This window comes from Dermacentor silvarum, chromosome 11, assembly GCF_013339745.2.
Source record: "Dermacentor silvarum isolate Dsil-2018 chromosome 11, BIME_Dsil_1.4, whole genome shotgun sequence".
NCBI lineage: Eukaryota > Metazoa > Arthropoda > Arachnida > Ixodida > Ixodidae > Dermacentor > Dermacentor silvarum.
In genome coordinates this window covers 97,789,981-97,816,125 of record NC_051164.1, presented here as the reverse complement: position 1 = coordinate 97,816,125, position 26,145 = coordinate 97,789,981, and the positions used below count along the sequence as shown (strand labels likewise).

At 48.7% G+C, this 26,145-nt stretch overlaps 1 protein-coding gene across 3 annotated transcripts; it reads right to left on the bottom strand.

Moving 5' to 3' along the window:
- Positions 1-3,805: 3,805 nt before the first annotated feature.
- On the bottom strand, positions 3,806-24,320 carry LOC119433777 (uncharacterized). 3 transcript variants are annotated; one of them, XM_049659135.1, is made up of 8 exons: positions 23,929-24,320; positions 17,747-17,922; positions 15,623-15,818; positions 12,855-13,052; positions 10,352-10,650; positions 8,601-8,772; positions 6,768-6,996; positions 3,806-4,118 (listed from the first exon to the last, which is right to left on the bottom strand). In XM_049659135.1, exons 2-8 carry the CDS (start codon positions 17,794-17,796, stop codon positions 3,934-3,936), a joined length of 1,329 nt encoding a protein of 442 aa, XP_049515092.1. In that variant the 5' UTR covers positions 17,797-17,922; positions 23,929-24,320; the 3' UTR covers positions 3,806-3,933. The 3 variants fall into 3 exon arrangements, with proteins under 3 accessions (XP_049515092.1, XP_037556955.1, XP_049515093.1); XM_037701027.2 differs by having other exon boundaries at positions 15,623-15,815; XM_049659136.1 differs by lacking the exon at positions 17,747-17,922 and having other exon boundaries at positions 15,623-15,815.
- Between the last annotated feature and the right edge of the window lie 1,825 nt (positions 24,321-26,145).

Sequence of the window (26,145 nt, the reverse complement as noted above, 5' to 3'; positions counted from 1 at the left end):
AACAGAGCGAGAACTTGGGCGAGTTGGCCGTAACGGGGACAAGTGCGCTCGGGAGGTAACAGGCACCGTGCAGTGCAGCTTGCGTGCGATGCCTGCGTCATCTACAACAGAAACTCTGCGGCGGCCATTGCGTTGACACTAGCGCCAGAACACATAGAATAGCGTGCGGTGGGAGCAAAATCGGCGGGAAGGCTAATACCTTCGCAGTAACAATTTCAGTGGCTTCTCGACAAGCAAGAGTGTCCGTGATGTGAAAACGTCGAATTGCGCATACCCTGCGTATGACTGCACACTGTGCGCAATCGAGATCGGAAGCACAAACATCCGTGAGATTGACCTCGGCGAAGCACATGTGCGTGATACGCAGACGAGCGATGACTCGTGAGTTGCTATCGTTTGAAATGGCGTCTCATTTTCTCCGCATCCCTAGCGGTAGGTGTCGGCGAGGCTGAGGTGACAAATAAAAACGCCGTAACGCCCTCTAGCCGGTTCTTAAGAAGATTGCGCCAGCGCTCGTCCTATGAACTCTGATATCTTGCGCATCCATCTTAACCATGTTGACGGCAATTATCATCTGTTTTGTATGTATATTGTCCTTTGTATATTCTGTTAATCTTTAAATAAACGCCAGTTGAAGATTCCACCGTGTTTGTTGTATATGTTTCTTTGCTTCTGCCCAATTCGTAAAAAGCCTTTGCACGTTCACTATCTCGCACTAAAGCGGCCTCTCGTACGCTTACGATACTAATAACAATGCAATACGCACTATCCACCCTATCCATCCTACAGTAACACCCCCGCATCTCTCCCTGTTTGAAATCACCGGGCGATAACGTTATTGGCAGAAGCGTATACATGTCTTTGACCCCGGTATTTGCCTTTAGCTCCAGCGCCATGACAGATATCGCGAGGTGTCATGTACATTCAGAAGTAAACAAGTAACTAAATTTCTACCGTCGAAGGGATTATCTCAGAGCCGATATCAAAGGGTGGTGTACTTGGGAGGCAACACGGGTGTCTTGGCGGAACGTCTCCGAAGGAGCAGCCAGACCAGGTAGGGTCCCAAGAGCACGGCCACCTGCTGCACGCCGAGCAAGACGTACACGTCGCGCCTGGTCAGTCCTCGCTCCTCGTAGAAACTGTACTCGTACGGCCACTGGCTTATGGAGCCCGCGTACATTAGCAAGTAGGCGAACGTGGCTGGTCCCACACTGATGGGCAAGCTTCACGAAGGAAAAAGAAAAGAAGTTGTGTCCTTCAGGGGACACTAAAGGAAAACATTGCGTCGAGCTATTCGATCTATAGTATTCGTCTAGAAGTCCATCACCGTTTTCTGTGACGATGATGACCGTTATTTAGTGGCATCCCCTTTGAAACGGGGCAGTGGCAAATAGTCGTTTTGGCGGTTTTATGACGTCGCGTGACTGCAAGACAAAGTGGGTGCAGCCCCAAAAAAGTGTGACCCAAACCGGGGGGCTAATGACGAAGAAGGCGTAGAATACGTACGTACAGAACTTTTTTTTCTTTCGTTCGGGTTAATCATGCATAATTAGCGTGCACACGGGATGTCATTTGTTATCGCAGTTTTCCTGACGTCACATGACAGACAATCCAGGCGAGCCACAAGAAATGTTTGACCAATTGTGGAGGGCTAATGGCATAAAAGTAATAGTAACAGTTTCTAATAGCTTTACGTTATAGCGCCCACGCTAACTTGGTGGACCGTGCATCCTGACTTCATTCCGCGTAAGTTACACTGAATAGGTGCGATTAACTTAACTGGAACGAGGATAACAGTGAACTGCGGCGCCAAGTGCCATTTGCGTCCAGCTTCTCAGAAGCACAGAAAGAATGACCAACCTCTGTCTAATTTCCCGCAGGGCTTCCAATGTGGCCGTCACTTGGCGACACAACCAGCCGAAGAATCTACCGAGTGCCTGCAGTGCCATGGTGCTAGGCCTCGCAGGCGTTTACTTGTGTGGTAGCCACGTGGAAGAAGTCTTTTGGGGCACGGTCATTACGCGGTGGAGCGTCTCTCGAGAACCTTGACGTTCTTGTCGGTATTTTTCGCCATCATGGCAGGGGCTCAAGCGGCTCTGTTCTATGGAAAGAATGATGACGATGACCGTGCTACTGTCCGTGCTCTTCGGCTCAGCGAAAGTTGTATGCGTAATATAGGTAACCAAAGGTGTTTTCAAAAACATTCTGGAGTGGAGATGATGCCCTAACTATGGTGACATACCCTAACGGTGAAGCAGGCCGCCGCCTTCTTACTGGAGGAACCGATTGACGTTAGCGGATGGCTTTTTTTTTCTTTATCTCTCACTTCCAGCAATTTCGACACGGTCAGTTTTGCCGTACAAATTGCTCTCGGTGTGTCTGTGTCCCTGCAAGGTTTTAGGATGAAACTTGAACGTGTTGGCAGCTGGTATGGGCGATCATGAAATCACTACTCAGCCAATGACAATATTTTAGCTCAAAAGCGCAACATTTAATTTTTTTAATCAGTCTACAAATTAACGTAACAGATAATGTCACAAAAGGCAATGCAGTGTCCCAATCCTGGTGGTCGGCGGACACATACATTGCCAACATGACGGTAATTGTTTGGTTCAGACGCTCCGTCAAGCCATTCGTCTGTGAATGGTAGGTCGTGGTCAGTTTGTGCTGCGTCGAGCAAGACCGTAGAATGTTCTCGATCACCTTCGAAAGAAACTGTCTGCCCCGGTCAGTTAGGAGTTGCCGAGGTGCACCATGCTGCAAAATGACGTTATGGAGTAAGAAGTCCGCAATGTCGGTCGCGCGGCTTGTGGTAAGAGCACGGGTGATCGCGAATCGCGTCGCATAGTCTGTAGTGACGGCGACCCAACTGTTTCCTGAGAGACACAGAGGAAGCGGGACAAGCTGCGACTCTTCTCCATCTATATCAGCACGCTTTCAACGGTGAACAAGGTGAAAGCGCTGACTTCACCAGTGCTGATTAGAATATGCAGTTCTCACTCCAATTTTTAAAAACAGCCTTGGGGGGTACTCAGGCGCAGCGATCACTCGACTGCCATGAGAGTGATAAGTACTAAGTACATGGATTAGACTAATTTACGTGTTGTGGCTTCCGATGTTCTTGTGGCTTTATGCTTCCTTACGGTTTGCGTTTCGTTACGCTTTATGTTTCCAAGTCTACAAGGAATCCTGCTTTTTTTTCTAAACGTACGAAATTTCTGCGCACATACAGAATCATTGCGAATTGTCGCATTTATAAGGCAATATCTTGTTGAAAATGACCGAGTCTCAGGATCACAAATTCGTTTGAAGCTATTATGCGAAGTTTCGGCAAGTCAGCGCTTTCACTGTCCATCATACGCATCATACCAGAGTTTCTCAAACTTTTCCAGTACGTGACTCCTTTAGGTAGAACCAAACCTACAATGACACATTCGACTTGTTCATTCCGAGCGTCGAGCTCCAGCTCAGCGCTCGGAGGTGCTCTCACCTTGTGAGTCGGGAGCGCCACCTAAATTAATGTGCCATACTTCCGATCTACTGCGATACCAATCTACTGCGGTCAAACTGGCCACTTTCGATCGCGATCAGCCACGACATGGATCGTAATTTCCAATCCCAATGAGCTCCATTTCGTTGCTTGCGCAAAGGAGCCAATCTAGATCGAGAAATTCGCTCCCGAGCGAGCATAATCGAGATCGAAAGTGTTCCGTGTGAAGCCGGTATTTGCTGCTTCGTGAGAGGATGGCAGCGTTGGCTCTGAGAGCCGGCTGTTATGCGATTCATCTAGAAGAAGTACAAAGTCTGCAGGTGTTTAACAACAATATTTAATAACAACGTACGACAATGACAAGAGCCGGCCATTTGCCGTTTTTTCTCGGCGGCAACTCTCGCAAGCGAAGTACTCGAAGGTGGATGAAGTCAGGAGAATCGTCAGCGAGCTAAGCGTTTGCGTCGAACGCTGACGCTCACTCCGGCGGGTTTAAAAGCAGACGAGGCAAAGGAGGCGGCGGCCGCGAAGCAGCCCAGCATGAGAACCAGCGACGCCCAGGCGAGCGCGGCGTCGAACTGACCCAGCTGACCGACAGGCCACGTCAATATGGCCGCCGATAGCAAGCCTGGAGCAGCAGCGTGAAAAAGAAGGAAAGAAAAAAAGGTGGGTTTGGCAGTAATGCTTCTTGACAGCTTCGGAAAGTCGAGAAGAAAGATCTTTTCGAAGTTCACTACAATAAATATTGTTATTTATCAACTTTCGGTGAATGTGTTTTCCTGTCTCCAGCTGCAGGGTGCTGCCGCACAAATCCTCGTTTGGCTTTGGCAAACCCCTCTTTGGCTTTGTATTCTAATAAACATTATTATTATTAAATGGACAATCAGGTAAAATACCAAGTCAAGCTAGATAGATTATTCGTTTAGGAGCTTATCATCATTTTCTATGTGCCAATATAATTGTCGTTGTGCTCAATTGCTCAATTTGAACCAACTGCACGAAAACGGACGAGTTCACGTAATCTCCACGTGACCTCCCTCTATTCTACGCTCTGTGAACCAGCCAGCGCCGACGTCACATGAGGTACGATGGTCCTCAACCAGATGACGCCACTCCACTTTTTTATTTTCGTCGTTTTATCGCTTACACAATCTCGGTTCCCGCTACGAATGGCGAATTCGTTATTACAGACGCCCATGTTCTTTCAATGTCGCTCGACTTAATATTTGCTCTTAGTGCCCCTTTAAATTACGACCAAGAAAATAAATTAGTTTAGATTGATAAAGCATTTCTGAAGAACATTGTTTTCATTGATTTCACGGTAGATCAAGTCAAGCATGGGCTTCAAGTTAAGATGCATTTTCGAAGACGGGGGTAAGAGTAACTCTCTCTTTTGCTACTGCAGAAGGTTAACTTACGAATACAGCTGGAGTAATATTTCTGTTTAGTGCCCACTTCTTGAGAGCCGGGTATGCGTGAAAAAATGAGAATTAAAATTGTAGAAAGTAAGAAAAATAAGCAGTGACAATTTTGAGAAAAGTGCGACAACATTCACGAAAGAAAGAATAAGACAACCAATTCCTTTTGAAGACCAATTCATTACTTCATTCCTGTCAACATGGCTTCAGAAAAATGAACTCGTGCGAAACCCAACTAGCTTGCTTTACTAATGATCTTTTTGCTGCATCTGACAATATCTTTGACGTTGACTGCATTTTCTTGGACTATGCTAAGGCATTTGATACCGTAACGCACGATCTACCTCGATGAGCTTAACATTGATCCTTTATTATTAGCTTGGATTAAGGATTTTCTCTCCAATCGAACCCAGTACGTAACTGCCAATAACGCTTCCTCTGCTTTTTCATCGGTTACATCAGGGGTCCCGCAGGGATCCGTCCTCGGGCCACTGTTAACTTATTTGCTGATGACTGCGTAATATATCATAAGATTAGTGACTCCGCCGATTCCACTAAACTACAAAAAGACCTTAACAATTTATCCATATGGTGCAATGCGTGGAACATGAAACTAAACGTAAATCAATGTAAATATATGCGCATATCACGCCGCACTAACAATACTGACACACTCATGTATTTTCTGAATAACGCTCCTCTCTGTCAAGTTAATTTTTACAAGTATCTCGGCCTATATCTCACTCACGATCTATCATGGCACAAGCATGTTGAATATATAACTTCTAACGCTAATCGCATGCTAGCCTATCTGCGCAGAAACGTTTACGCCGTTCCAGCATCTTCATAACTGACACTACAAAACACTTCTTCGATCAAAATTAGAATATGTCTCGGCCATCTGGGATCCCCATCAAGTATCACTAACCCTCTCCCTCGAAGCCATTCAGAACCGCGCGTCCCGCTTTATTCTATCGTATCACTCTCGTCATGCTAGCGTTACACTCATGAAGCAAACCCTTAACATACCGGATCTTTCAGTATGTCGTGCATACAGTCGCCTCTGCCTTCTCCACAAGATTTACCACAACCTGGTATTAAAAGAGAAACTTGTAACTCCTTACTTTTCATCCCGCAGCGATCACCTTCATAAAGGTTTTGTGCCATCTCGTCGTACGAATGCGTACTATTACTATTTTTTACCCCGCACCTGCAATGACTGGAACCACCTTCCCGCATCGGTCGCCACTAGTACAGACGCATCGAGGTTCAAGACTGATGTTTTCCATGCCATCTAACAAATATTTTATTCATTGTTCTGCATTCTTTTTCTGTGTATGTACCGCTCCTTTCTGTAGCGCCTATATACGGGCCATGAAAGTATGCAAAATAGATAAACAGAAAGAAAAAAAATTCGGCAGGTACTTTTATGGCTGCTTACCTGTGGGAATGCGAAAGCATTATAGCGTTGGTAGACCTCAGAACTTCATGAACGCGCTCACTTTATACACTCATGGCGTAGCGCCACCTCCTCCCCATTGGCTGCGCCGTCACGTGGCCGTGCGTCACTACGCCGTCACGTGCACGCACTAGGCACACCTTTAGTCAGCCAGAACCATGGAGCCGTCGAGGCGTCGGGGAAGCCATTAATTTACATTGTTTCCAGGAAGCTCGCTCAGAAATTTGACGTCAATCCGAGCATTTTTTTTCTTTCACGTCGGCCATTTTTGGTACCATCTTTCGGTCACGCCGACGGATTTTCACGTAATGGGACATTTAATGCTCTCGCATTAGAAAACCAGGTTGCAAAAAAAAAAAAAAACCTAGCCCTCATATGGCATATAGACACGTCAGCTGACCTGCCAGGTGCGTCTCCCAGGCGGGCCTCGCGGTTCCGGCGGCAGATGACAGTGACGTGGCGTAGGCGAGCATCATGTGCAGCGCGCACTCATCCCCCGGCTGGATGTAGCTCTGGAAGTGCAGGAGCAGCGCCATCGAGCCCACCATGTAGCCGCTGAAGAGGAACATCCAACGGCCGCACGGCTGGTGCCAGCGCACGGCCTGGCTCGCGGCCAACTGCTCCAAGCACTGCGCAGAAGCGGCTTTTTGGGTTCCTCGATCGAAACTGACGCCGTGCCTCTTTGATTTGTCGTCGTCTCGGACTACACGCTGGGACGGTATTCTGTAAGTGTTCCACATAGTGGACATGTCCATTTCGACTGCTGCTGAAGGTGCTGATTGGCCGGGCAGGGGTACAGGCAGGGCGCCTGTCTCTGAAGGAGACAGGCGGCCCCAGCCAATCGGCACTTCTCATCAGCAGACAAAATATAAGCGTCCACTAGTTGGACACTTACAGAACACCATCTCCAGGACTGACCGAGACGCTGCATACGCAACGCTCGTTGGCTGTGTGCGCCGCCTCGGGAAGTCCAGGACTGTCAGGGGAGGATAATCGAAGAGGCCCACAAACGAGTGACTAGAGAGGTGCACGAATATCATTTTTTTCGAATGCGAATCGAATACAAATAGTAGTAGTAATATTTACAGCAGGAAATTTATTTTTCGGTATAATTAAGTACAACGCCTGTGCACTGACTAATGCAAAAAAATACATCTTACTATCCGCGACAATTAAATGAACACTTTCAAATTCAGGAATCAGCAAGTGTGATTAAAAAGACCTGCACGAATAGACCTATAAACAACATCAGAGCGTGCGTGCAAACAAACTTTCCAAAAATAGAATATCCGCTCTACGATTAGCTTTCCAAAAACGCAAAAAAAAATGGTTACCGATAAAAAGATAGAAGTTATGAAAAAAAAAAAAAAGCTGCTGAAGGCTTTGTGTGACGTAAACACACAGAAAAGGGCGCATTGCGCGGAAGACGCAACTGGTTGTAGCGTAAAGAACTGAACTGCTGCATAGTCATACTGAAAAGAAAAACACTAAATGACAGTCTACAAGCAAAAATCACAGGTTGTGACATAGGCTTCCGCGGCGAAACTAGAAAAAAAAGTTTGCTTTACTCATTTTGTATCTGCACTGCTTAGAAAACTTGTGTCGTTGTCACACTTCTGATAAATATCGATACTTTATATTTAACAGACGGTGAACAGAAACCAGGCTTAAACAGTCGGTTGTTGCGATATTATTGGTTAGTTTTCAGTACACTTAAAAATACCGAAGTTAACTTTCGAATGCGAATTGAATACTAACACACAAACTATCCGTATTCGTATTCGAAACTTCGAATATTCGCCCACCCCTTCCAGTGACACTATGGCTGAAAGCACATGAAATAGCAAATGGCTTTCCAAAACCGCCGTCCCGAATTTTCTGCAAGACAAGTTGCAGTGACGTTTCGCTTCGTGAACGCGGGTTACGTGCAAGTGTACAGACATGCACAGCGAGCACTACGGCGTCAAAGGACAAACGGAAAGGGTGCGAACGCGGCGATTCTCTTCTACTCCTCCGGGCGCCTTCCTCCTCCGGCGCTCGCTTCATTCGCGGCGACAAACTAATCTCGCCGATTTGATAGACGGGGGTGCATCTGCGCTTGCGCGTAAAAAGTAGTTGTCAACGCTACCCCATTGCAACATGCGTCCCATCGTTGTAGCGCCAGTAATAGCTATCACTGTAACAGTTATCGCGCCACGTCAGACATGTTACTCGCTAGCGACGACAGACTCACCAGCCTGGCAACGAGCATCACGGGCAAAGAAGGCACGTATTGGAAGCACGGTATCTCCACCACCGCAGGGAAGGCGACGCGGGCCACGATGGCGGTCGTCTGCACGGACACGCTGCTCACGCTCATGGCGACGCGGCTGGTACTCTCCGAGTAGAAGGCCAGCCACAAAAGCCTGCACAAGGGCAGACGGTCACGTGAAAATGCAGACCTCTGCAGTCGAACGCCGCTTGCGAAGCTCTCCAATGGCGCCGAACAAGACAGAGGAGGCTCTGCGGGCTTTCGCGCCACCTATGAACAACGAAACTAAATATGAAACGCCAATATGATATATGCACTGCTACAAAACGGGATCTCAGCACTCACGCTACGCAAAGCCAAATAAGCAGCGTTTACAATTAGTACCTTTCTCTTTTTCAGGCAAATTAGCCATCTTTCCAGCCGGCGACGGGGAATGTTGAGTTTCATATAATCGTTCATCAGTGGTGCGTAACTCAGTTAACCCCCAACACAAAAGTACCCGAGTAAGCCCGATGTTTGAAGCGCGTTTCGGGACAGGTGCGACTGAAGAACCTTGACTTCCAGGTGCTGTCAACATTCAACGTTGGATGAGTAATGCGGTAAAAACTTTTGCTATGGTTTTACTTTCAATGAAAAAAGAAAAGTCGCAGTTTCGCCCGAAAGTCGCATCATCAATTGCAATAGCAAATTAGTAGACAGCTATACCAAGTAAGGATAGATTACTAACTAAATTAACAAGCATGGTGTCACGAGCGCACAAGCTAACATGAACACTTCTCACTCGATGACCGCGCACACTCGTTGTCAAAACGCTGGAGTGAGGAAGCGCGGCTGCAGCAGCAGCGAGCGAATTGACCTTCGCGTTGCCTCTCACTTAAACGCGAACTAAGCGGCGAGAACACAGCGAAGCTATCAGCACTCGGCGCAATTTGTCCCCGTGGCAGATCGATTTCAAGATAGTGCACGTGCGGAAACGCACGCCATACGCCGCAGCGGCCGAAGTAGAACGCCACCTGGACTACATAAGGCCCTTTAAATGGTAAATGATTCGGCGATATGTAAACGAGCACAGCGCTAAAGACGAGGGCACTCCAACATTGTTGAAAGTCTGCGCCGCATGTGTCTTTCTTTGTATGCCTTCGAATTCCGAACTGTGCACGATTTGTTATGTTTCATATCGTACACTTCTGCCTAATAAGCCAACGTTTTTGCATTCCACCCGCATCACAGAACGTGCCGGTAATCGAACGCGGGACCTGATGCTCAGAATCGGAACGTCGTATATAGCCACTAAGCAAGTCTGGCGGGTGGCCAAGAGGTGTTTGCTAATTCCAATTCGTCAGCATGTTGAGTCCTAGGTTGCCAGAACTACGGCGCGAATCAATCATTAATTTATTCATTCGTTCATTCAATCAATCAATCAATCAATCAATCCTTTCTAGTCTGTGTGAAAATTTCTTATCTCCTTATCGTAAAATGCAATAATGTACTTGACACGACTCTGTACAGGTTCTCCCAGCTAACTATATAGCCAAGCTGTTCAACGGAAAAAAGTAAAAAAAAAAAAAAAACACGGTGCAAGATAGAATTAAAAGAACTACGGTGTTCGGTCGCCAGATTTCTGATGACCGAACACCACAGGTCTTAAAATCGTGTCTTGTACCATGTTTTCTATTTTTTTGTTAAGAAGATGGCTAAGGTTAGCTGGGACACAACTCTATACATATGCATACCTCGCGTTAAGAGATTGGCCGTAAACACGCGGCGACGGTGACGCAGCGCGAGAGCTGGACAAGGAGTCGCCGTCGTCGTCGTCCTCTTCATCACTGCTTTCCATCGCCTCCCGATTCTCGAACGCCCTCTTCGCCAGGGACGAGCAACATCGCCTTCTCCCCGAACGGCCAACCAGTAATAGGCAGAGGACAGCGCCCGCGTAACAGCCGGCCGCCGTCTGATACACGGTGCCGATGTCGAAGCGCAGCATGTCCACTTGCACGGCCACCAGCGTCCAGATGGCGTGGCTCGCGCAACCCTGCGATGAGGTAACCCAACACGTTCAAATACTCGAACCAACGAAGTAAACCGAACGCCTTCCACGAGTTAACAAAGTCGGATAGGGAGGATGCAGGATAATGTGAGCATGCCTGGTTTCAGTGCAGAAGATGGACAACCACCGGCATGTTAAGAAGGTTTGACGCTCCCATGAAAGAACACAGAACGCGTTCAATGTGCTCCCCTGCTTATAGGTGCGTACGCAGTACCATAATAATTTATTTTCTCCTGAATATTGCTATTCGCATGACTTAAGTGTTTACAACTTAACAAAGGTTTTAGATTTATCGAAACAACCTCACTGTTAGAGTTTCATCGGAGCGTGCCTGCTGCCCTAGGGCGCCGCTCTAGAAATTCTGGCCGGTATCGGAAGGAAGGAAGGAAGGAAAGAGTGGAGAAGGAAAGGCAGGGAGGTTAACCAGTTCAGGACAACCGGTTTGCTACCCTACACATGGGAGCGGGGTGAGGGGGAATGAAAGATGGGGAGGAGAGAGAGAGAGAGAGCACATAACGTACACAGCACACACATCGTCAGTCAGAGTCCGTCACTCTTGCGTGATGCGTGACATCACTGTCATAGCCGCTTGTCCAAGCCCGTTTCCTTTAAAAACCTAAGCAGTCCCTTCGTTGCTTTCAGCTGCGATGTCTTCTGTCGACGACACGCGAGAATGGTTTCAATTGACAGTGGTCGATTGTCCAGGTGTGCTAGAACGGACGCCAGGGACTGTCTCGGAACATTATATTCAGGACAGTCGCATAGAATATGTTCTAGCGTCTCCTCGCAAAGACAGGCATTGCAAAAAGGGTTGTCGGCCATTCCAATGAGGAATGAATAAGATTTCGTGAATGCCACCCCTAGCCATAAGCGATAAAGCATAGTGGCCTCTTTTCGGCGGAGTCCAGTTGGCATACATAGATGCATCAAAGAGGGCAGGTGGTAGTGACGATTGCTCCGGTTGGTCTGGCTGCTTGGTGTGCACCATAGAGAGAGCGTGATCTCCTGTGCAAGCACTCGAAGTCTGCTGGCTGCGTCGGACCGTGAGAGCGGTATGGCCTCTTCCTGTGTGTCGTCAAGAGCAGCCCGAGCGGCATTATCGGCGTTTTCATTCCCTATGACGCCGCAGTGACTTGGAAGCCACTGAAACGTCACGTGGTGTCCTTTCTCCTGTGATGTATGGAGTAAGTATCTAATATCGAATACGAGCTGTTCGTATGGCCCGCGACGCAGAGCTGATAGCACAGATTGTAGGGCTGCCTTTGAGTCACTGAAGATTGACCATTGTCGAGGTGACTCCCGATTGACGAAACGAAGTGCCGCACGAAGAGCAGCTAGTTCCGCAGATGTCGATGCCGTTGGGTGGTCAGTCCTGAAGCTAATGGTAATAGCTCTTGCTGGGACAACCACAGCACCGGACGAACACTGGAGGTTTGTGGAACCATCAGTATAAATATGTACACTGTCCGCATACCTCTCGAGTAGAAGAAGCAGAGAAAGTTGTTTCAGCACAGGTGACGACAGCTCAGATTTCTTCTTGATTCCTGGTACACTGAGATGTACTGTGGGACTAATAAGACACCAAGGGGGTATCGATGGTTTAGATGCAGCGGTGAAGCCCGAGGGAAGTTTGTCGTTGTACTTGATGATAGTTTTAGAGAACGATGCTTGGCGCCGGTCCGAAGGTAGTGTTGCAAGGTGGTATCGGAGACAGTCTACGTAGACAGCTAAGAAGACAGCTTCGAGCTCAAGTAATGGAACACGTCTGGTACCACCTGGAAGACGACGGGAAGGCACCCCTGTGACGTGACGCCACCCCACAGCGACAAGCAAAAACTATTTGCGCGTTCGAACCTACCAGAAATACAACGTGAGTTACATTAGGCGCCCAGGAAAGCGCGGCTACGTTTTCTTGTGCGCAGACTGTTGCTCTTGTGCCCATCGAGTTTCCAAGCGCCTCGCTCAGCCGCCATCTTGTTTGGACAGCAACGCATAGCCTGCATCGTTTTGGACTTCGAAGCTGTCTACCCTCGAATCCGTGTTCGTCATAATTGGAACGAGGCTTAAGTTGACCGCGCAGTTCGCTTAGCCGTCTACCTTGCCGTCTACGGAAATACTGGAAGACGGTCATAGTCGCTGGATGAACTCGACGCGGAAAGAGAACAAGTGATTAATATCTGCTTCGTCACCTGCCAGACGGAGATTCCAACGTTGTCGCTGGGGCAGACCGCCTCCGCGATGACAGAGACCAGGAAACCCTGCGTGGCGGCCGCCGCGTAGAAGTGACCTCGAGCCTTGGCGACAGTAGTGACGATCAACGCCGACGGGGCGAAAGGCAGCAGGTCTCTCGGAACGCGTACGCAGAACAACCTCCAAGACGGACAGGGCTGCAGAGATACGATGGAGCGCCTTCTCTACTCTACTGTTATGTTATTTATGCATTTACGACAAACCCTCGTTGTAACGAAGTCATCGGGACAGGGAACTGACTTCGTTATAAGCAGCATTTCATTAAAAGCTGCGGCGCTAAAGGAGAGTTATAATAACACGAGAAGATGAAGAACTTCGAATAAAGAGATTTTGTTATAACGAGAGTTTGCTGTAGTTGGTTCTGGTAGTACATGATGTTTCATGATTGCTACTATGTCACTGGAGCTAAAGACACAAGAAATGTGTCGGAATACGCTCCTATTGCCACGGTAACACAGAAAACAGTCGGAAATGCAGAAAAAGTAACGAAAACATGGCACATAAAGTTTTTTTTTTTTCATGTTTGAAAGAAAGCATCCGTTTTGAAACGGGGTGCCACCAATATTGGCCACCAGTAAGCTCTTTTATTTGAAAATAGCGTTTTTTTTTTTAAATAGCAAGCTACACTACGGTAATATTATTCAAAAACGTTCCTTCATTGCCGAGGAATATATTGGTAGGTTGGTTGGTCAACCATTGTTGTTGTTGAGGCAGCGCACGTTTAGATACACGTAGAAACACGGAAGAAATGAGCACAAGTGCTTTTTCCCCACCTTTACGCCAGCAACCTTCCTGACGTTACTTGCGAAGACTTCACAGGAGATCCATTTACATTTGCTTCACTGAGAGTAGCACAGCGCCGCTCCTCGGCAACAGCAGAAACTGAATTTCAGTTATTTTATGCGATTTCTATACGGCACGGAGTAGCTTGAGAGACACGCCTTTCCACGCATTCGAATAGACGCCAACAAGGAATCACCGTGGACTGTCATTGAAGCTCAGTTTTAAATGCGAATGCATTTCTTAGTCGGGGCTTGTCAGGCGTCTGTCGGTGTCCGCGCGCCGGCAGGTGTTATCTCTCCGCTCTCACTCCCTCTCCCATAGCAACAGCTGCGGGCGCGCGCGCTTATCCTCGCCCCTAGCAACCGGAGCAAGTGTTGCGGGCGGAGTAGCGGAGAGTGAGTGGAGAGGAGGAGCGCGCTCTGGCGTGTGAGGGCGCTCGCATCGCGGGAACTCGGCGGAGCTCCCGCGTGTGTGGAGAGAGCGTAGGAGAGGGTAGGTACAGTGCTTCGCCGCTCCTTCTCTCGCCGTTCGCTCTCTCTCCTCCCTGCGCCCCACTCTCCCGTTCGCTCGCTCGCACGTATAAATAAATGGAGTGATGCGCGCGCCTCACTCTCGACCGTTCGCTGGCTGGGCGCCTCTCAAGGCGATGGCAGAAGTCGGTGAAGGCGAATGTCTGACGGCAACGGTACCCCTAGCAAGAAGTGTAATACAATCCAACCCGAGCATTACACCTCTCGCTGGAGGTGACGTCACTGCAGTAGCTTCAACGTCATCATCAACCGGAGGAGAAGAAGCGGAAGACAAGGCTGCGAAGAGAGCGTGATTCCGAACGCAAGCGAGCGAAGCGAGCTGCCGATACCGAACTGCCCCCGTCAGGTACAATGACAACACAAACAGGTGCTGATGAATGTGTAAATAAATGGTTACGGTACAAATCCTCGTCTCGTCATTAATATACGCCATTAAAATTACTACGTCGTGTACTCTCGGCGCAAGAAATGCATTCGCATTTCCTCACGATTGCCTTCGGGGAGGTGGGGGCAATTTTTTCGCACCATTCGAAGTGTCGCCTTACCGAACAGCTAGCAACGCAAGCGCGCCGAGCTTTCCCGCTAGTAGTTTGCAAAAGTGACTACAGGTGGCGTTACCGGGGCCTCACGCGTAAAGCTTTACGCACGCGAGAAGCCAGCTGCGTCAGAGCCTGCGTCGCTGTCTACGCGCTAGGTCAGCACGCTTTCAGGACCGGTCCAACAGCGGTTCTCGACTGCAGTCAGAGCTTCCTACAGTAACTACAATAGTGGCCACTCTGGATCTGTCATCCTCCAGCTATACAGCTAACGCGGGAATCAAAGTTAGAAGGTGGATATCGGTCTGATCTACGCGTACTTGTGGCTCCAAACGCTCCTGTGGCGTTAATTATTACGCTTTATTTCTCGAAATTTGGGAGCAATCGTTTTTTTTTCTTCTAGATGCTACGAAGGCAATGCATTTCTGAGTTACACGCATAATCATCGCGAAATGCTACATTCATAACGCCATAGCTACAGTCGAAAATGATCAGTACGCAGAGTCACAATGTCGTCTGAAGCCAGAAGGACTAGGTTTAGGCAAATCCATGTACTAACCGTCGTTACAACTCTGGCTGAATCGTTATCGTTATTTAAATAAACAAGAATCGTTATTTAAAATAAATAAGAAATAACCAAATACAAGACGACACGTATAAAAGTTGTTACACTGCATAGCGTGGGCGCACGAGAGCGCATGCGCACACGGCAGTCTGCTTTACGTCAGAGACGCAGGAACGACATGGGCAAATTTATAACATTTCGTAAACCGCTTCACGAAAGCTTCACTTCGCATATAGATTCCAAGATGTGCGTTGGATCTGCGAAATTGTTTTTCCTACGAAACAGCCACTCACCATTCGGGTGAGGGGAAAAACACGACCGAGCACGAACGCCACCTGCTGGACAGCCACGACCAGGCTCACGTCGGAAAGGGACAGGCCCTGAGCCTGGTAGAAGCGGTAGTCGAACGCCCACTGGGACACGTAGCCGGCGTGCAACAGCAGAAACGCCACGGTGTCGTACCGAGGTAACCGGCACGGGCAGCGCCTGCTCCGTCACAAAGCACGTAATACAGCGTTAATAAATTGAGTGGCGATCGCGTGACTTAGTGAGCTTCGTGTACATCACCTCGACGCTACCAGGTCGTGTAAGAAGTCGAGACGGTCCAACCCGATCCGACCAGCATTTACGTGCATTTCACCAAGTGCATGGGTTGGGTATAAGTGATACCATTCTCTGCAGGCGGGTTGACCGAACTCGCATCGACGTTCGCTCGGCCCGACCCGCCAGCGTTTAACGAGAACCCGACGACCGGTTTCTTTTCGGCCCGGTAAGCCGACTCGACCTGACTTAATCGGGTTCACGTAAACGTAGCTACAGATTGACTGACCACTTGGCGACGGCCAGAGAATAACAACGAGACATTATGATATGCGCGCGCTGTATGACGCGCGTACATAGCAATGGTTGGCAGACGACGCGAGGGACAAGCCCAGGCTAATAGCACGTTACTGTCAATTACAGCGCATACCGCGTCAAGGACGGGAAGTGACGAGAACGGCGCTTGTCCTCGTCATTTCCTGTCCTTGTCCCGGTGTGCGCTGTAATTCATGGTGACATGGAACACCAACTACCCCGGTCTCAAACCTTGTCGTTAAGAGCACGATTGGTTCCACGTATTCTGCCAGGTGGCGAATCGAACTCGACCTTGCGACCTTCAGCATTGCCGTCTTTTAGCATGGACTTACCAATACTCCGTTACCGTTTATTCCCAACTGCGCGTGCTCGGTGTTGACGTTGCGTGCGCAGTCGGCGATAAACGTTATGCGTAACGGTAGAATGGTAAGGCTATGCTAAAATACTTTATTATTTTTGGTACATCTTTTCTTAAATGTATACAGGTAGCTTAAAAACATTGGAATAAATATGGCATCGTCGCGCTCTATGGAAAGTAAATGTCAGTCTCAATCGCCTATAAGCTGTACCACTTTTTTTAAAGCTCAGCAACGCGAAACACCCGGTACACTGGTCAAGAATGAATCCTTGCGGATGCCTTAGTGTCAAAACTGAACTGTAATGATTCCCCACATGCTATATATTTGGTGTTCCGCGGTAGACCGTATATACCGGGTGTCTCGATCCGCGAGAAATTTAACCAATCTTTAAACACCATCTGTGACAGATAGCACCTTTCCAACCCTTGCGCTAGATTTCTCAAACAGGCGGACATTGCTTGCACAAGAAATCTTAATGTACATTCGACAATTAACGAAAGATCACTAATCAGCTTTTCGATTAATTACTTTACGGCACATATTTCAATTAACGAATTGTAGTCGGTGAGTTCGCAATCCCGCTTAGAACGAATTCTCAGGATGGCACCGGTTTCGGTATATTAATTTCCAAAGTTGGCGATGAATGTCCTTTGTGTTACTTTTGTCCTTCAATGCATAAAATGACGTTTTCCTAAGGAATAAAGGGGAGCAAATGTGCAATTTTCACCTCAAGTTTGACTGCGCATGTCTCAAAACCGGTGCCATCCTTAGTATTCGTTCCAAGCGGACATGCCTTGCAAGCTCACTGGCTACAATTCGCAAATTGCAATCTATATACCGTAAATAAATTAAACCAAATATAATTAGTGCTTCTTTTTAAGTAGAACATTGTGCTTTTCCATTTCTCGGGCGACTAATGTCCGCCCCTTCGAGTGGACCAGCTCAAGGAATAGGACTGTGTTATCTGCCACAAGGGATTTTTAAAAATTGCTTAAGGTCTTCGCAGAAACACTTTGTATACTGTACATGTAAGGCGTAAGGAGAGAAACTAGTTCCGACGCCAGTTCACGCTGTTCCAACCTCACCTTGCAATGAGCGACATGTACGCAATAGCGTCTGTAGGCACAACAAGTAGAGTTATACTGAAATCCGATCGAGCATCCAATTATAAGAGAACCAAAGAAACGTGGCGACAGCGCTCACCAGGGCGTCCTCTCGACGCCGTCGTCGTCAGGATTGTAGTTGTGCTTCATCGGCACTACACTTCACGGAACCCTGTAGAGCGCGATCTTCTTCTTCTGTATAGCTCTTCATGATGATGATCTGCTGTTGTCGAGAATGGCTGTCACGTGCGAAGTACGCGAGCATGGCTGATCAAACTGCGGGAGAAATAGAAGAAAACAACGACGATGCGCCGCGCGGAGTCGTGCCACGTGCCGGAACGAAAGAAACAACAAAAAGCAACAACAACAACAACAACAACAAAAAGCTCGCCATCCCGACCGTGCAAAAGTGGACGTCCACGTCCAGCGAAGCTGTTGAAAACCACCCCTACAACTACCGAAAGCACTCATACCCCCGTAAGCAAGCAAGAAATGCAATGGCTTATACCCCCCGTAAGGCTGAGGCTACAAGCGCTCAGCAAAGAGAAGCGAACAGCGCATACATTCATTGAAATCATCCGTATACAACACACATAACAGCGTACGTTTCAATAAAGAACAAGCTCAAAACAAGCATCCGAACCATCAATAAAGCATTGCATACCCTCCTCAACAGTTGTAGTGGTAGTTTTGCAACAGCTTCGCTGGACATATACTTTCGCAGGTTGATAACGACCGATAACGGTTAATAAGGGTGGTATTGAGTCCGATAAGGGTTAATAAGGGTCGGATGCCTGAACCACCGATAAAGCTTGACAAGTGTCTATGCTGGTCGGATCAAGTTTGATAAGGTTGATAATGACACCGCGCTGCGTGGAGATGAGCAAGTGACATAATGCTTGCGCATACTTAGACAACACCAGTGGAGTTTCTGCGTGAATATTGTTTTTGCTGAGGTAGCAAAAGTTCAGCGCGAGAAGCAGGCAAGCACGAGAGGCAAGCGAGCGCTACCCACTCTGGTTTTTCGCCCTCGTCCTTGTGAACCGCGTGCTTCGACAGCCACAAGCTTTTGCGCCTCACGGCTCGTCATGCATACATCGTTTTCCTGAACTGTGAGAGTAGCATAAACAATTACGCACATGCAACGCACATGCAACGCACATGCAACGCACATGCAACGCACATCTTAGAATCTATGTGAATTGAAGCTTTCACGAACCGGTAATGAAATTCTATAAGCTTGCCCAATTCATTCCTGCGTTTCTGACCTAAAGCAAACTGGCACCGGGCTCGTACACTGGCGCTCCCTTGCTACGCAATGTGACCATTCTTATATCGTCTTGTATTTCTCGATTTCCTATTTATTTTAAATGCACAGGGCCGCTCCTTGGGTGATTGCCACTTGTGGGTATGTGCCATTGTATGGAAATAGTCACCATTATATTATCGACATGCAGATGCGCTTTGTACCAGATCCCCTATTGTGTGCCATATTATGGAAATAATAATTGTCGTCAACACGCGGCGATCATGTCAAAGACAACGTTACTAGATATGTTCTGGTGTAGTAACGTTGGTCGAAGAGCTAGTCAGTGCACGATATACGCCACCCGCTTCTAGGCTAATCCCCCGTTGTGCATGGGTATGCGGCATAGTATGGAAATCGTAAACAAACATTTCATAACATTACGCATAGCATAGCATGAAAGTAAACAAAATTGTGCGCATCGCCGTTAGGTATACATCATGCAATCTCACGCTTCACTAAAGCTTCGCTGCAGATAGATTCCAGGGTGTGCGTTGGACTCGCATATTCTTATTTGTTATGATTATTGTTACGATGATGATTGTATTCCCGTGCCATCCGTGAATCAAGAAACCTTATGGGCACATTAGCAGACGCACGAAGTCGCAATCTCGCTGCAAACCACAATACCGAATGATACAAGAATGTACTAGACGGATACCACGACAAATTACATCTTGTTCTAATCACTGCAACCCAGCTGAAACTCCGTGGCAACCCCTACTACCTCTAGCATCCTGGTTGCAACTTCGTTCTAATGGCTACCCATGAAGCGGCGGCGTTCGCCACGGATCTGTATATTAACGGATGGGACGTTATCGCTTTATATATTTAGGGCTACATGGCCCTTGTATCACCTTGGCGAGTGCATTTTAGGGGATTGGCCAGGAATCTGCATATATCAATACAAGCATACGTCGTGCTCAAGTTGTCTGTCCCGGGCTCATGCTCAGCAGCCAGCACACCTCTTCCGGTACACACCTATTGGCAAACACGAAGTGACCCCGAATTCCTTACTCGGCCAGACAAGCAGCAAGCTGTCTATTCGAGCACGTAGCCAGTGGCCGATGTCGTCTGCTCGACAAGGCAGCCAGCAGCACATACCTAGTGACAAAAGCTAGAAGACAACTTGGGTAACTTGGGTTATGTGAAAGAGGTTAGACACGGACAGCATACCGCAAAGTGGATTAAGTTCCTAAGAAATGCTAATTGCACTAAAAAAAAAAAAAAAACAATGCCGATTTCTTTATATTTATTTATACGAAAAATAAACGATTTCCTTACTATTCTTCCGCTTCCGTCAAAGGCAGACTAGGAGGACCTGCTACTCAACGTACTGGACACTTGCGCGCCGAAGTCCGCCATCAGCAGCCACCGCGTATATATTGTTCACACTGTCCTCCTTCATGGAACAGGCCAAACATGACGCGGCGGTATAGCTCCGTCTTCGTAGAGGGACGGTCAGCCGCGCATATTGTTCGTCGTCTGGCACCCGGTAGTATAGACGAACGAGCAGGTGTTCTCATGCAGCACTCGAAAGCCTGGGCGCCGGTCCAGGAATGCAGTCGGCGTGCCGCGTACATGCTACAAGATTAAGCCAAGCCTTCTCGCACCTGCCTCAGCATATGCACCACATCGAACTTGGCCTTCGGCTCGGGCTTTTCGCGCATGATCAGTCCTGCCTCTGCAATTGGTCTGGTTTCATGTTCGACCAGCTATGGACCAGCTTGCTTCGCGTCCTTTCTTTGTCCGAAGGCTTGGGGAAGTCCGAGGAAGACCGAGCTTCCCAGGTGTCCGCTCAGCGTCGTCACTAGAGGTCGACAGAAGCTCACCTTGCGAGAAGCGCTCAGGAACGGGTGCTTCTGTTGCATTTCCGGCAACGTTGCGCCGATGCTCGTCTTCGTGAGGTTTGTGCTGCATCGTGAGACGGGCGAAGAGTTCCGGAAGGTTTGCTTGCGTGTTGGACGGCGAGCTGCTGCTGGTAACGCTGCTTGTCGAACCGAAGGACAGCTTCGGCTTGAACTTCCAGCTCCTGTAGCGCTTTGGAGCAGCGATGGCCGACATCTCTCGAAGTAGCAGGCGCGCCAGGCTCTGGTGGACGGGCGAATCTCCGGTGGAATGGGCGAAGCTCCGGGAGCATCGGTTTTGGCAGCCAGATTCCGACGGCAGACGAACGATTTTAATGCGAGCGGAACGCGCAGCTTGCGCCCCGCCCACGCATCCAAAGGTCCGTGCTGCCAAGTAGTGATTGGAAGCCAGATCGGCGCACGCACTCATGTCCCCGATGCCATCTCAGCATGCTCACTGCCGCCCGATTCTTGGCCTATCCTCCTTAGTGGGTGCGAGCCATGACAGATGTTCATCATCATCATCTCAGCTTTCTCTTCCGTGAGCGATGCTATAGCGCGCTCTTCGTTGCTACGTTTAGGTTGTTCTACAGCGACGCTGGTAATGCGACTAGAAGCACTCGAAAGTTCAGTTCCACAATATTGCGGGTGCATTCAGAGTGTTCCGCCGCCCGAAGTGCGTAGGAAACCTAAATGTAAACAGCGCTTGCATTTAGGTTCCCTGGTGATGCGCAAGATCCCCAGATGAACTTGTTTGATCTAGGGACCTTAGCGATACGTGAAGAGGCAACACAATCGGGTGGTGTTGAACGCAACCGTGAGCGAATTTTCCTGTAATGCAATCGCCAATGTCGATCTCAAGCATCTGGTCTGGTCCTGTCATGCCACAGGCAACCTTAAGGACAATCACGCCAGACTCCATAATGTGGCGTCGTAGGACGACTAGGTCGCATTTAAACAAAGGATGCCGAATTTTTCTATATTGATTTATACGAAAAAATTACCGCCTTTCTTAGTCGCTCCGCAAGCAGGTGCCACCAGAAAAATTGACGCTTTGTTTGCCTTCGATAAGGAGGCAGACATCTTTCTGTTGACCTTATCCCCTACCCCCATCTAAGGCCACAGGTAATCAGTCCAAATAAAGATTTCAATCAATCAATCCATCAAGCAATCACTCAACTAATCAATCAAATGCTTATTGGTGAAAACGTAAAGTCGAGTGCCAACTTTTAGAGACCACGGGAGCGGCGCGACTAAACTGCATCGCTGCGCCTTCTGACGGCTGCGCACCTAAGTTCGAGAGCGCGCACTGCGCACGCGCGTCCTTTTTTATCTGCCAGCCATAGAGTTTCTCACTATAACACCTAGAGGATAAACTGGCGCCACCGTCTATGAGAGTTTCTTAAATGGCTGCCGTGCCCTCATGGGAATGACGGGATATGTGTCTGCAAGGCTTGTGTTGGCTGGTGCTGTACGAGGCTTCGTCTAAAACGTGGATATGGCTACACAAATAACGCGTTCTTAAAATAAAATCTACATAAAAGGCTTTCATTCACCCATATTACATCTCTCAGTAAAGTTTACTCACCTACAATGCAGCATCAAGCGAAGAAAAGCAAGAACAGACGACAAGTTGTTCCAAAGCGAGCGAGAACCTTGTCTGCCCTCCAACTTTAGCGACCAGCTGATACTTTTTACGTTTCATAGAATTGTGCATCCAGTAGTATGTCCTCAAAATTAAACAAAACATGTTTTTGTGTAATAATAAAGCTAAAGCAGTTTTTTGCGTCCTGTTTTAGCAGGAAATTAATCATTGTGACAGACGGAACGGTGCTAGCCAGGCGCGTCTTCAAGGCGTTCTGGCTCTCCAAGAACGATGCCAATCCGAATCCACAATGTACCGGCATTCCCATGCATACCACAGCGCAGCAGCGCCACATTTCCCTCTAGGTTTTATAGTGTGAAACTCTATGCTGCCAGCCTGCTCGTTCGGTCGCTTCTACCGCGCGCGCACCGGAACGCGGGAGAGAGCGCAAGGTGCCACTTCTGCAGTCGCCGTGGAATCGTAGAGCGCAAAAGACATGGCTGCTTCCTGACCTTATCACATAATTCGATTTCAGAAAAAGTGACGCAAATCATGTGTTCCGCGACGCGGAACGTGTAGAAGCAACGCGTAGAGGGTGACGCGCTCCCAGCGATGCCAGTACAAATCAAGTGTTTTCTTCACGATATGACGATATCATCACTCGGGCGATTTCACGGCGACTGCAGAAATGGCACCTTGCGCTCTCGCCCGCGTTCCGGTGCGTGCCCGGTTGAAGCGACCGAACGAGCAGGCTGGCAGGTAAAAAAGGACGTGCGTGCGCAGTACGCGCTCTCGAACTTAGGCGCGCAACCGTCAGAAGGCGCAGCGATGCAGTTAAGTCACCGCTCCCGTGGTCTCTAAAATTTTGCACTTGACTGTACGTGGCGTTGCGGGCGCTTTCACAAATGGAAGAATGCACCTTCTGGCGCGCGCCCAAGGTCTCCTGTGCGAACACCGCCGACACCAAAGACACGAAATTAAGCAATGAGCTAAGCATGGCTCACGCCTTAGAAACGATACTGTTCAAAAGTGTGAAACGGTGGTGTTGATGAGAAGCGCTTCCCGTGGGCAGCGCGCGTGCGAAGGGACACACCTGTAGCGCTGCACTGCCGATCCGGGCAGCATTACATGTGTAGCGTGCGTTGGAAAATGTGACCCGACTATTACTAACTGAAGCAACAAGCCTGGTGTGAGCGCGCACAAACAAACATGAAGAGATCACACTGAATGACTGCAGACAACGACTGTCAAAACGCTGGCAGGAAGCATACGCCGGTGCGGGCGAAGGTACGTGCGGTCTATCGCTTCAACAGGAACTGAGCCGCGAATGCACGGCTCATAAAGGTCAGAGCCGTGTGGAGATAAGAGACGGTGCGGCGAGCGACGAGCGCGGTTGTTGGCAGAAGAAAAGTGCGCCCCCCCCCCCCCCCCCCCCCCCGCTTCCTCCGGCGCTGGCTTCCCGCTTCCTTGCTTGCGCGCGGGAGAGATAAGAGACCGTGCGGCCGAGCGACGAGCGCGGTTGTTGGCACAGATGGCCAACTCACCGGAGGTGAACGCCGTCCTGTAGACCGGAAACATCTTGCATTGCTTTTTGCTACTTACGACGCATTCTTTGAAGCATACAGCTTTGAAGGGCTTGCGTTGACTCGTCTAGGCTTGGACAGTCGGTTCTATCGCGCCATATTTCTGCTGTTGCACGGCATTACGTTGCCGCAGATGTTATTTTCCTGGTCGGGAAGGCAAGTAGTGGTTTTGGCACGTGAGATTATAACTTAATTTTAATTTTTACGGCATGTAACAAGGTGAAGACAAGTCCCCCTGCGAAAACATTGGCTCGAACCTAAGACCCATTTTCTGCTCTGATGCAGGTTGAACCGATACCATTCTGTGAAAAGTGAGCGGCGTTTGCGCCGAACGTTGTTCTCTTGAAAGATGCGCCTTAGCAGGTGCGTGAGACAGCAGAAAGATCAGATGCTCATGCACGTCTATCGACCTAAAGAAAACTTGTAGTTTGTAATCGTCGGCGATGAGGTCAGCAGGGGCGAACGACTTGGGGCACCAGGCCAAACGTAGCATCGCGTGACGTGTTTACTTTGTCTTATCCCCGCTGACGCATGCTGGTATCGTTTTACGCTTCAAAGCGCCAACTGCCGCGTCACTTGCGCATATGGATGCGCCTAGCGTGTTCTCGAACCTGTGCTGTTATCACCACATCCGAATGTGGCTTCAATCAAAGTTTTCTACTGTTCAATGGGTGTCTCAACTCCTTCGCGAACATTGCTTGTATTACAGGCATGGTTTTTTTTTTTTCTTGAACACTTTCTGCCGTTCTCGCGTGGGCGCCACCATGTTTGATCACGTGATTATGGTACCACCTTACCTGCTTCTGTAGCCTCTGTGTTTACAATGACTCCGCACAACGCCGGTGCGGACCGGTAGGCCGCTATTGCGGTGGTTGGTGTCAACAGCGATAGAGTGGACATGAAGCTGGTAGGAACATTGGATGAGAGTTAACGGCCGCATAAGCATCTTTATGAGGTCATTACGCCTTGTCCAAATGGTGTGAGCACCGTACACGCAGTATGGTGCGCGTACTAGAAGGCATGACTAGAAACTAATTCAACCCAGAGTAATATAAACTTTCCGCACCGGAATTTAATTAGAACCACTTTTCCCCTTTATTTGGTGATCACGTTGGAACTACAGCTTGTCACATTTACCGTAGGGTTTCTTACAGAAATTAGTAGAGTTAAATCTGGCGCTTTAGGGATGCTAGCGCCTACGAGAACTGCAAGCATTGCTGTTCAGCCAACGTGGAAATGGTAGGTGCTGTGCATATATTTGCCTAAACTTTGTCCTTTCGGCTTCAAATTACTTCGGAATTTTTGAAATTGATCACGTTCAACAAAATAGTAATTTCGCAATAATCACTGTTACCTTTTACATTCCTGCATAGAGGACAAACGATCGTTTCCTCTTCCACCAACCGTTTTGTCCGTACCTGGTCTTCCACCTTTGTCGTGTGGACTTGTTTCGACAGCATCAAGCTTTTGCGCTGCACATCTCGTACGGATATAGTTTTCCCGACCCATCGCAACCAGCAACGGAGAAGCCTGCAGTGGCTGCATGATTCGCCGTTGCTGGTTGCGATGGGTCGGGATGTGATGGTGCTAATGTTTGTTTTGATGGACATACTAGGGCAAGCTGCCACTTTTGGACTGCACAAGTTCAATGAAAGACCTGCTTGATACTAAGATATTTATGACGATAGAGGAATCAAGTACAGAGTACAACGGTCCTTGGAAAAGAAACAGCTTTCTTTATGGAGTGTGCAAAGGCGATGACGAACTGCGTTCTCGGAAATCGTCAGCCTCCACACAGCATGGCCCTGGTGAACTTCCAAACGGAATTCAGCGAGCCATGGCTGGTTTGTTTACTTCAAGCAACCAGGTCTCGGCGTCGGACTGTGGTACGGCGTTTCGTAGCACAGACTGGCACAGTGCGCTCGCTGGCTTAGCGAGGAATAGTCAAGGCATTAAGTAATAGGTGGTGTCTAGGTCCACGCCCCTGCGGCGGCTGCCTCTGAGTAACAGAACCGGATCTCGAAGGCTTTGCTGTTGCTGGCTTCATGTGCTGTAAGCAATTGCAGGAGCCGGAAATACGTCATGGCCGCCATATTTAGGACTTATTATCTGTGCCACATGGTGAGGGACCACTGGGATACCGAACATACGCAATAGCAGGTATGCACGAAGGTCATC

Coding starts and splice junctions, on each gene's coding strand:
- LOC119433777 (XM_049659135.1), bottom strand. CDS start 17,796: ATGAAGCACAACTACAATCCTGACGACGACGGCGTCGAGAGGACGCCC. Junction 13,053..15,622: donor TTTTTCCCCTCACCCGAATG/GTGAGTGGCTGT, acceptor GTATCTCTGCAG/CCCTGTCCGTCTTGGAGGTT. Junction 4,119..6,767: donor CTGGGAGACGCACCTGGCAG/GTCAGCTGACGT, acceptor CTGCTGCTCCAG/GCTTGCTATCGGCGGCCATA.